Source organism: Mytilus galloprovincialis, chromosome 4, assembly GCF_965363235.1.
Source record: "Mytilus galloprovincialis chromosome 4, xbMytGall1.hap1.1, whole genome shotgun sequence".
In the NCBI taxonomy this organism is placed as follows: domain Eukaryota; kingdom Metazoa; phylum Mollusca; class Bivalvia; order Mytilida; family Mytilidae; genus Mytilus; species Mytilus galloprovincialis.
The window spans coordinates 85,516,598-85,529,477 of NC_134841.1; the positions used below are offsets into that span (position 1 = coordinate 85,516,598).

A 12,880-nucleotide genomic window follows, 5' to 3' on the forward strand; every position below is an offset into this window, starting at 1 on the left:
GCGGCGAAAAACCTTCTTAAATTTGTCTTAAAATCGCCAAAGCTCTAATTCTACTCCATAGATTTTTCTTAAAAAACTATATGTTGTTGGTATATACATTTCTGTTTTAACGATTCAAAATAAAGATAGGGTCACCGACTTCGTTTTTACGATAAACATCATTCAAAGTGGTGTTCTTTGTGAAAAAGTCCAACAAAACGTCGAAATAATAGTAACGGCCGTAAAACGTTGATTTTTTACGTTTTTCACTACGAACATTGTTATAAATTGATCGTTAGTCAAAAAACGAAGTCAGTGACCATACGATTATTTTATATCATTAAAACAGAAATTTATGTATCAACAACATATATTTTTTTTAAGAAAAATCTATAGAGTAGAATTAGAAATTTTTAGACAAGTTTTAGTAGTTTATTTCGCCGATTTTATGTGCTAATCTATACAAATATTCACCCATATTGAAGGAAATCAATCAGTTATATGTCAGATAATAAAAGAGATAACTGCATTATTTTTTCGATTTTCAGTTGTAGTTTAACGAGCCAAGGTTGCATGCAAAATTTGAGCAAAATCTGAGACATAGCACATTTACTGTTACTTGACCTTAAAACAGTTTATGTTGTATACATGTATTGTGAATTCCTGCAAATCTGTATCTACTAAGATTTAGTTCCCTTTTAGCCTTATACAGCATTGGCTTTTAAATGTTTAAGTTTGAGCTTTCTTGATGGAGGTAAATCCAGAAACGCGTTTATGGTGCACGAAATCACTTTTATAAGTGTTATTTTCATTCTCCAATAATAATCATTAGATCTTATAAAAAATTACTCTTCAATAACAATAATTAAAATACAAATACAACTGATTTGACACAATATTTTTCAAAATCTATAAACACATAAATTAACACATTTAACACATACAATAACTGAGTTACTGTTTTTAGTAAGACTTTAAATTTTCATTTGAGCATCCATCAGTATTTCTTGACCCGATAGCCTGCATGAACAGATCTTACATATAAACAACATTTCAAATTGCATATAAGTCTTGACAAAATCCCTCTTACAGTCATTTTTTCGTGCATCTTAAAATTGTGAATGTGAAGGACCAGAATAAATAAATACAAAAACACAGATCACCTTTGTTTCTCATTCTCGAAGGTCGTATGGGTACTATAATGCTGAGTTCACACGTAATTGGAATTCAATTCGCATTAACTAATTCAAATTAGTTTAATTCGCATTCGAAACGTTTTACATCCTAACGTCAATTCTAATGCGCGTCAAATTCGCTTTACTGCCCGAACGACGTTAACTTTTAATTCGTATTAACAAAAAAGGTATTTCTAATGCGAATTGGATAATTCGAATTAGCCAATTCGAATCAATTTCGAATTAAAAAAGAAGAGTGTGTGAACGCGATTAGCGAATTCGATTCGCATTCTATTCGAATTAAATGTACGTGTGAACGAGGCAGTAGTTAACTTGTTCATACCCTTGTTATTTGGTCTTACCACATCCCGCTTTTGAATTTAATGCCTCGTTCGAATTGAATTGATAAGATAAAGCGATGTGGTATGATTGCTATGATTTAACCCAAGAGCAAATAACGTAGAGGTTCACCATACGACCTTCAACCATGATCCCTCTATGAGCACCTGGTTTACTACCATTTTTGTAAATTTTCATTTTAAAAAATACGGTAAATGATACATCTAACTAGATTCGAAAATAGATATAGGAAGATGTGGTGTGAGTGCCAATGAGACAACTCTCCATCCAATAGATATAGGAAGATGTGGTGTGAGTGCCAATGAGACAACTCTCCATCCAAATTATAATTTATAAAAGTAAACCATTATAGGTTAATGTACGGCTTTCAACACGGAGCCTAGGCTCACACCGAACAACAAGCTATAAAGGGCCTAAAAATTACTAGTGTAAAACCATTCAAACGGGAAAACCAACAGTCTAATCTATATAAAAAACGAGAAACGACTGTTTATGGACAGAAAGACAGGATAATTCATGTTAACATATAAGTTATGTTTACAGGGTAAAAGGAAGGAGATATAGAAGGGGAACACTGTGTTACAAGTATATCTAATCCATATACATGTAAAAGCCTTATTTGTTTGAGATAGGATTTATATCTTTTTACAGAAAAACGATTAAATAGTACAAAATTATTAAGAATGATGATCAAAAGTTGGATTGTTCACTCCATGATATCTTCCCACTCTTTGATTTCTGTCTTTTGGAACATTTATATAGTATGGTCCATCACCCTGAAATTTATTAGGTCTATTTTCTGGACGATCCCATTTTGCCTTCTGTGCCTTTATTTGGTACCGCAATGTTCGCGAAACACACATGATGAACATCTGTTAAAGAAATATTTTATAACTTGTTACACAATTGTACCAACTTCATCTGTTTTACAATTTGAAAACTTTGACACTTGTGTTATCAAGAATGTTGTCAAAGGTTTTACATATACTTTTAAGAAATGAAAAATATTTGAAAAAATCAGTGCTAAAGAGTTTGATAATTGAAAAAAAAAACAACAAAAAAAAAAACTAATTAAACCTTTGTTTTAGTTAAATGTGACAGCTGTCATTTGGCACCGTTCGTTTTGTTGAAGCAGGCACAAGACAACCATTTCTATATATCGGTATTCTTTAGAAAAATATTTCATTTTATCTCTTTAAATCAAAATATTGAATCCGTAACATTTCTTGAAGAAATGTAAGCTACTTAAAAACCTGCAGGATCCGCGATTGAAATTACTAAATTGTGTGATAACAATTTGATTATCAAGGAAAAACAAAAAAATTATAAAATTCATTCGACCAACCAACCACATTATGTTGTTTTTTCCCCAATGTTTTTATTTGCACTCCCTTCATTGCTTATGAAGAATATTTTATTTTTAACGAAGCTGGTTTAAATCATGGCCTATGGAAAATGTAACAAAGTTGTTATATGTTACATGTACTCATCCTTTGCTATTCATTACCTGAGGTATCAGAACTCCTAACAAAACACCACCGGCCACTAAAGCATTAGAATTAATCCAGTTGCCAAGAGACTTCAGACAACCAACTGTGTAAATCTTATCCACATTTGCCCCAGGGGCTACAGAGCCATCTGGCTGAGAAAACAAATATGTAAATAATATTATAATATTGTTCAAAAGCCGTTTAAGCGTATAGATGAATAAGAAAATATATGATTATATGCATTGTTTTTAAACTTTAACGTATTAATGTTTGCTTTCGAAACATTTGTTGAAAACTACAGAACCTATTACACCTCGCCATTTGTCACCAACATAAAAGGAGCAGCTTGCCCTTCCTGGTGACACAGGTTCGTGTTGGTAAATTTTTACCCTTTTTTGTAGGGTTTGTGTAATGTTGTGGAAAACAAATCCGTCTCTTTTCAACACAGTATTGTCTTTCTTTGACTCTTTGTATAAAGTGCAAATTTTTATAGGTTGGACGACAGTTGCCAGTTGACTATGCCAACTAGATACACTAAGTAAAGTTATTCAATGTTTCAGACTATGTCAATCAGATACGCTTCTTACAATTATTCAACGTTTCAGACTATGTCAATCAGATACGCTTTGTACAATTATTCAACGTTTCAGACTATGTCAATCAGAAACACTTGGTACAATTATTCAACGTTTCAGACAATGTCAATCAGAAACACTTGGTACAATTATTCAACGTTTCGGACTATGTCAATCAGATACTTTGATACAATTATTCAACGTTTCAGACTATGTCAATCAGAAACACTTGGTTCAATTATTCAACGTTTCAGACTATGTTAATCAGAAACACTTGGTTCAATTATTCAACGTTTCAGACTATGTCAATCAGAAACACTTGGTACAATTATTCAACGTTTCAGACTATGTCACTCAGATACACTTGATACAATTATTCAACTTTTCAGAATATTTCAATCCGATACACGTGGTACAATTATTCAACGTTTCAGACTATGTCAATCCGATACACTTGGTACAATTATTCAACTTTTCAGAATATTTCAATCGATACACTTGGTACAATTATTCAACGTTTCAGACTATGTCAGTCCGATACACTTGGTACATTTAACGTTTCAGAATATTTCAATCCGATACACTTGGTACAATTATTCAACGTTTCAGACTATGTCAATCCGATACACCTGGTTCAATTACTCAACGTTTCAGACTATGTCAATCAGAAACACTTGGTACAATTATTCAACGTTTCAGACTATATCAATCAGAAACACTTGGTAATATTTCAATCCGATACCCTTGGTACAATTATTAAACGTTTCAGACTATGTCAATCCGATACACTTGGTACAATCATTCAACGGTTCAGACTATGTCAATCAGATACGTTTGGTACAATTATTCAACGTTTCAGACTATGTCATTCAGATACGTTTGGTACAATTATTAAACGTTTCAGACAATGTCAATCAGAAACACTTGGTACAATTATTCAACGGTTCAGACTGTGTCAATCAGATACGTTTGTTACAATTTTTCAACGTTTCAGACTATTTCAATCCGAAACACTTGGTACAATTATTCAACGTTTCAGACTATGTCAATCAGATACGTTTGGTACAATTATTCAACCTTTTAGATTATGTCAAATAGAAACGCTTTGTACAATTATTCTTCGTTTCAGACTATGTCAATCAGGTACGCTTGGTACAATTATTCAACGTTTCAAACTATGTCAATCAGACACACTTGGTACAATTATTCAACCTTTTAGACTATGTCAATCAGAAACGCTTTGTTGAATTATTCAACGTTTCAGACTATGTCAATCAAATACACATGGTACAATTATTCAACTTTTCAGAATATTTCAATCCGATACACTTGTCATAATTATTCAACGTTTCAGACTATGTCAATCAGATACACTTGGTACAATTATTTAACGTTTCAGACTATGTCAATCAGAAACACTTGGTTCAATTATTCAACGTTCCAGACTATGTCAATCAGATACCCATGGTATAATTATTCAACTTTTCAGAATATTTCAAGCCGATACACTTGGTACTATAATTAACGTTTCAGACAGACTATGTCAATCCGAAACACTTGGTAAAATTATTCAATGTTTCAGACTATGTCAATCAGAAACAGTTGGTACAATTATTCAACGTTTCAGACTATGTCAATCAGATACACTTGGTACAATTACTCAACCTTTTAGACTATGTCAATCAGAAACGCTTTGTACAATTATTCCTCGTTTCAGACTATGTCAATCAGATACGCTAGGTACAATTATTCAACGTTTCAAACTATGTCAATCAGATACACTTGGTACAATTATTCAACCTTTTAGACTGTATCAATCAGAAACGCTTTGTACAATTATTCCTCATGTCAATCAGATACGCTTGGTACAATAATTCAACGTTTCAAACTATGTCAATCAGATACACATGGTAAAATTATTCAACGTTTCAAACTATGCAAATTTGATTACATTTTTTAACATTAAAGCTACGAAGAAAAAAATATTTATGACTTACTTTTGGATCCATGACATTTTTTCCACACAATATGTTCCTAATATCACCCTAAAAAATTACAAAACGTTTAATCTTTAATTTCAAATAAACATTAATCTAGGCATATTAGTGTAAACAATATTTTATTCAGAAACAGATAAATAAATGCGTACATAAATACAGTACAATGGATTGGAAAACAAGTGTCAAGTCATTTATACAAATTCCTCTCCTTAGAGCGTGTAGGCCTCTAGGCATATTAATACCAATAGCAGCATAAAACATACATCTAGTTGTTTTGGTGGGATTTTTGTTAATGGTTCTATAATCATAATTTTACCTTTCTTTTTCTCAACATATTGCAACATCACAAATAAGTTAAATGACTTCAGTAAAAAAAAAAAGGTCGTAACTCTTTTGGGCAAATTAAACAACCAAGACGAAATTACACAGTGATATATTTTTTTTCAAAAGTTGATTGATTTACAAACATTTTGTAATATGACAAATGCAACAGCGAATTAGATAGTCATATAACTAACTTAGACGTTGCTGTATACTTAGGGTTTTTGAACAAAGTTTATAATATTTTGACATCACGATGAGATATGTAAGATGAATCTCTCTTATCAACCAACAATATGATATTTTCAGAATTGAAATACAAAATGCTACCGAAATAAATATCTGATAAACTTTTAAAATAGTAAGTGCTTGCTATACAGTCATACATATATCTTATAACTTAAAACGATCTTATACAGTCGCTTTAACATTTCATTTGATAAAATTGAGAATTGAAATGTGGAATATGTCAAAGAGACAACAACCCGACCATAGAACAAACAACAGCAGAAGGTCACCAACAGGTCTTCAATGCAGCGAGAAATTGCCGCACCCGGAGGCGTCCTTTAGCTGGCCCATCAAACAAATATATATACTAGATCAGTGATAATGAATGCTATACTTAACTCCAAATTGTACACAAGAAACTAAAATGATGTCCGAATTGTAATAGTACTTACATTATTGTCTACCCGAGAAAATTCTTAAACATGTATTGAAGGCCGTACCTTGACCGATAATTGTTTACTTTTATAAATTGTTATTTGGATGGAAAGTTGTCTCATTGGCACTCATACCACATCTTCCTATACCTATCAATATTGTTAACCAAGTTATGTTTACTTATATCACTTCTCTTGTCGACGTCGATGCCATTCATTTTCGAGATTTTTAACGTATTCGAAGAAATTTGACATATTATTATATTTTCATTTTTTTTCTGTTTGCAATGGTGCATGTAAATCAGTCATTTTATACTAGTATGAAATTCAAAACAGTGTAGCTGTGGCCATTGATTGACACATTAAAATCATTCATTGACTGGGACAATTTAGGTGAACGTTTGTATGTAACGACCAATGCTCACTATGTACTTTTTAAAGAAACTTAAACTATGGGGTCACCAAAGGTTCTCAAAACCTAAATAAAGTAATTCGAAAAATTAATCAGAAATAACACGATATTTTGATTTATATCAATTATATAAATCAAAACACAAAGTTTATTCCTGATTAATTTTTCGAATTATTTTATAATTAAAGGCGTTAAGAAACCTTTGGTGACCCCACAGTTTAAATGTCTATCGTAGGTACGTCATGAACAGTGGTTGTTACAGACAAACGTTCACGTAAATTGTCCCAGTCAATGGATGATTTTGATGGGTCAATCAATGGCCACAGCTACACTGTTTTGAATTTCATACTATTTGTAACTATAATCGCTACAAACCTCTTTGATCTTACAACAAGATGCTGGAACAGAGCATTTTTCTGGTGATTTACTGGTAGTGGTACAATTGTAATACATGTTGTCGTTCCAGTCAAGGAATCCGTCTTCCTTGTCTCCAAGTCCACAACATTTCAACTACAAATACAAGTTCAACAGATTTTCATTATATGATATTTGCCATTAACGTTGAGCAAGCAACGATTTATTTTAAGTTAACTGTTGAGGAAACATGTACATACATTCGTGTAAATTCTAAGTTATACTGTTTAACATTTCTTCAAAGGAGAACTACACACTTTCATAATTTTCCCTTGCAAACTTTACACAGAACAAGACTATGTTTCCATATAACACTATCAAATTTCCATGTAAAGTGAACTTAGATTTATAAATTGAAATCCTAGTTTTGCATACATTTAAAAACGTTCACATCATATTTAAATTTCAAGTTGATGTGACCAAAAATTCACATGGTGAACTAGCTTAAATCAAAACATAAACCTGATCCGGGATAGTCAAAAGAATAGATGGACAGACAAATTGCTAAATCATGTAAATGGACAATCAAAATTAATGGATGAACAGATAAATCGATAGATGGATAGACAAATCGATAGACGTAGACAAAATAGATGGACAGACAAATCGATAGATTGGCAGACAAATTAATAGATGGAAAGGCAAATCGATAGATGTGAAGACAAATCAATAGATGGACAGAGGAATCGACAGACAAACCAATTTCAGCGGCAAAGTGTAAACACTGCTTACAATTATCAACGCCTACTATCAAGAAACCAGAAAAAAACCTTAGTAAAAAAATCCGTTTGCTGTATATTATCTATGAAGAAATCAGAGAAAAACTTTCCGTTTGCTGTGTATTATCTATGAAGAAGGAGGAGAAGAACTTTCCGTTTGCTGTATATTGAAAGCAGAGAAGAACTTACCGTTTGTCGATATTATCTATGAATAAAGCAGAGAAGAACTTATCGTTTGCTGTATAATATCTATAAAGAAATCATAGAGGAACTTACCGCTTGTTATATAATATCCATGTCAAAAGCAGAGAAGAACCTATTGTTTGCTGTATAATATCTATGAAGAAAGCAGAGAAGAACTTACCGTTTGCGGTATATTATCTATGAAGAAAGCAGAGAAGAACTTATCGTTTGCTGTATTTTATCTATGAGGAAAGCAGAGAATAACTTAACCGTTTGCTGTATATTATCTATGAAGAAAGCAGAGAAGAACTTACCGTTTGCTGTATATATTATCTATGAAGAAAGCAGAGAAGAACTTACTCTTGTTGTATATTATCTACGAAGAAAGCAGAAAAACTTGCCATTTGTTGTATATCATATATGAAAAGCAGAGAAGAACTTATCGTTTGCTGTATTATATCTATAAAGAAAGCAGAGAAGAACTTACCATTTTTTGTATTTAATCTATGAAGAAAACAGAGAAGAACTAAGCGTTTGCTGTATATTATCTATGAAGAAAGCAGAAAAGAACTTTCCGTTTGCTGTATATTATCTATGAAGAAAGCAAAGAAGAACTTACCGTTTGCTGTGTATTATCTATGAAGAAAGCAGAGAAGAACTTACCTCTTGTTGTATACTATCTATGAAGAAGGAGGAGAAGAACTTACCGTTTGCTGTATATTATCTATGTAGAAGGAGGAGAAGAACTTACCGTTTGCTGTATATTATCTATGAAGGAGGAGAAGAACTTTCCGTTTGTTGTATATTATATATGAAGAAGGAGGAGAAGAACTTACCTCTTGTTGTATATTATCTATGAAGAAGGAGGAGAACAACTTACCGTTTGCTACATATTATCTATGAAGAAGGAGGAGAAGAACTTACCGTTTGCTGTATATTATCTATGAAGAAGGAGGAGATTTTCGAGAACTTACCGTTTACTGTATATTATCTATGAAGAAGGAGGAGAAGAACTTACCGTTTGCTGTATATCTATGAAGAATGAGGAGAAGAACTTACCGTTTGCTGTATATTATCTATGAAGTTGACCATATCATCATCATCTACAACGCCATATTTTATAATTGCCTCGTGCATAGATTTTTCTGGAAATAAACCAAGTTGTTCTCGAGCATCCGGTACGAAATAAAATACAAACACAAATATCACAAAGACAATTTCTCCAACGAACATGAATGTTACCAAATAGTTAAACTGAAAGAAAAAGAAAAGCACATGTGAATATAAGTAACAGGCGAACATTTTTGAGTTAAACTGAAAGAAAAAGTATCACAACATGTGAATATAAGTACCCGAAAATTTGAAAATATACAATGTAAGTACCGAACGTTTGAAAATATACGTATCCGAAAATTTGTGAATATCAGTACCTGGAAGTTTGAATTGCATACAATAAATAATATAATTATTGTTAACATGGAGATTGATGACCATAAACTGTTCATATGTATTTTATTTATGACTTTATTGATTTTTTGGTCTCGCTATTCGAAATGATCTCTATTTAAAAATGTCTTTAATTTAATTATGTTCTATGTTGTCTTATATATTAACATTATTTTTGTTGTTTTGAATATTTGGTACTAATGGCAGATCTTTTATATCTTTTGAGACCTGAAATAACTAAAAGCTTATCACATTGTAAAGATATCTGATTTGTGTTGAAGATACTAGATTGTCCTCTGAGGATATATTTTGATCATTTGTGTCGTTAGGTTGTTGTCTCATTGACATAGGCTTCAAATCTTCTTTTATTCAAACTTTAAGAAAATTAACATTTCTCATTGACAGTTTTAATTTTAAAGTAATGGTTTACATTCAAATCAAAATGTAAACTTTTTTGAATGAATTTTATAATTCTATAGAGACAAGTTTCACACTATTCTTTTACTTTTTTCATCATGCTTTCAAAGTATTTTAACTGATGTTAATGTCAAAGTTGTATTGCATTTTTTGTTATTAAACTGTTGTTTACCCCTTGTATACATGATTAAGTTACTTACAAACTGTAAAAAACATGTATTCTCTCTCAAAGCACCCATACAACCAAAGAATGCTACAAAAACAATGACTGCTCCCGCAGTACACATAATAGTGGACGGATCCAAGAAGAAATCAAAAGCATCTTTCACTACTTTATGCTTCAGAATAAGAATGTATGTTCCAAGAATTGCAAAGGCGAGACCAAAAATCTAAAAAAATCAAATTATAAATATGCAATTGATAAGAAGGAAATACAAATCTCTTGTATGAAAAAAAGAATATTCAGTCTTTTATTTTTGCATCCCCAATAAGGATCAGACATGACAAAATTCAACTCTTCGTTTCTTCACCACTTTATCAAACTTGGAAAGTTTGAAAACCTGTTTCAATTTTAAGCCCGATTGTATGTCCTAGACATTTGACTGATTGTATTTTTTATGAGACTAATTGCTATATCAAAGGCATGTCTTATACCGCGCAAGAGGGTTCAATAAATGAAGGAAGACGAGATGACTGGCATCTGACAAATGTTAATATCATGATGTATTATTGGCATTAACACCTTTTCTTGCTTTCATTTTGAGACTATTCTATCAAAAACACTAACCAAAACTGTCTCTGGAAGAACAACAATTTAAGGCTTGCTTTAGATATTTTTGCATTTTATGTTTGTGGTATACCATCTTTCCCGCAAGTTTACTGTTTTCTGTTTGGTATTAAATTAATATAAAGATTCATTTTGTTACTTCTTGGGATCAGTTAATTTGGCAATCGTCAATGGCAGTCAGCAGAGTTTAAGAACATCAGTTGTTCAGCTTGTTAGTCAAATGCGTTTTGTCAAAATATACTTTTTCACTTTTTTGGTATATTGGAAAATGTTGTTTGTGCTGTATTTTGACCCCTCTACCACGAAATTTGTTTTACATGCACACGTATAAAAATTGCGGTTTTTATCCAACGCAATCTTAGGTTTGAAGGTTGATTTCAATGTATACTTGTTTATATATATATATATTGTCTTGACAGTATTATCATTTACATAGCTGTGTAACTATTACTATAATTCTAACAATACAAATAACTGATAAATTACTCTTACCCAGAAAACGAAATTTAGAGAGAACAATAAGTATTTAACGATTGGATTAATTTCCGATTTTTCCCGCCTGCGTGCCATCTCTTCATCTCCAAATTAGTTTTCTTGTAGAATAAAATTTATCGGCTGATATCCTGATCCGAATAAAACAAAAACAAAGCGTCTCACGTCATCCCGGAAGTCCTGATATTTTTGTGATTTACTGTCGAATTTCAAGATAACAGTGAATGTAAATATAACCTTACATAAACTGATCGATAACGATATAGACTGTGAACAACATGGGGAGATTGGTTGTTAAAACTGTAAATTTTACACTTTTAGAGATTGATAAAAAGGCATGCGCGTTTTGCTTTAACGTACTATCACTATGTGGTTCAAAGAAATTTTTTAACCAGATCGATTAAAAAACTCAATATGTAAAATATACAATCAGAATCATGATTTGTGTGTATTTTCATTATTAATGACGATATCTTCTATCTCGATTCGTCCTTCCTTTTTCATTGAGGAGGCAGGATGCTACTTTTCTCATTTTAAACTAGGAGTATGCTGCCACTGTCGAAAGTTAAACAAGACTTCATACCTTTTCGCAGCACATATATAATACGGTCTCTGGGATAGAAACCAATTCAATATTATGGACATTACTTATACAAATTTACAAAAATACAATGGTTGATAGTACACTTACAAACGACTAAGATAAAAGGGTTCTTGTATGGAATTAACTAAGGTTGACCTTGCAACTGTGTTTTACACGAGCCGGAGCGACATTCAAATCTAACAGTTACACAGTAAAGTAAAAGTCCCCAGTAAATTGCAATTTTGGAATGTTAATGAAAGAATTTGACCTTATTGTAAGGGTTTTTCTCATTGTTGAAGGTTGTATGGTTGCCTATAAATGCTTATATTCACTTCATTTGATCTTTGAAGGAAAGTTGTGTCATATCTCCTTAATCTTATATTGAGCATTGGCAATATGAAGTCCAATATTAACGTGTTATAGAATTCTTTTATTTGTCTTTTTTATTATTACTTATACTGTTTTTAAGTGTATTTTTTGTGATATCCATTTGACGTGGCTCGATACTTGTACATCCCGTCATTGTGCTATGGTATTTTTTGGTATTTTGGTCTTTCCTGTTTGCTTTTGTGCTTGCTTATATGCCATTTTGATTTTTTTTTTTTACATATGTTTTTTGGGGGGGTGATTTCAGATTACAACACAATGTTGACTTTTGTATCCCTTTTCTGACATTTTTACCTATTATGTCTGTTTGTTTTGTTAACACATCGTTGTCAATATAATGGAATTTTATGCAACTGTAATACAAGTGAGAGGTTTATCTAGCTATAAAACCAGGTTTAAGGTAGCACAATACAAAGATTTTATAACTCCAACTACCAAGTTTTAAAATGCTGTAACTTTCTTAATAATGCTTGAAAGT

The 12,880-nt window shown here is 31.7% G+C and overlaps 1 protein-coding gene across 1 annotated transcript; it reads right to left on the minus strand.

Moving 5' to 3' along the window:
* Positions 1–864: 864 nt before the first annotated feature.
* LOC143073233 (tetraspanin-33-like) lies at positions 865–11,640 on the minus strand. Its single transcript, XM_076248611.1, has 7 exons — positions 11,433–11,640; positions 10,354–10,542; positions 9,350–9,544; positions 7,350–7,484; positions 5,577–5,624; positions 3,022–3,156; positions 865–2,386 (listed from the first exon to the last, which is right to left on the minus strand). Exons 1-7 carry the CDS (start codon positions 11,508–11,510, stop codon positions 2,192–2,194), a joined length of 975 nt encoding a protein of 324 aa, XP_076104726.1. The 5' UTR covers positions 11,511–11,640; the 3' UTR covers positions 865–2,191.
* Between the last annotated feature and the right edge of the window lie 1,240 nt (positions 11,641–12,880).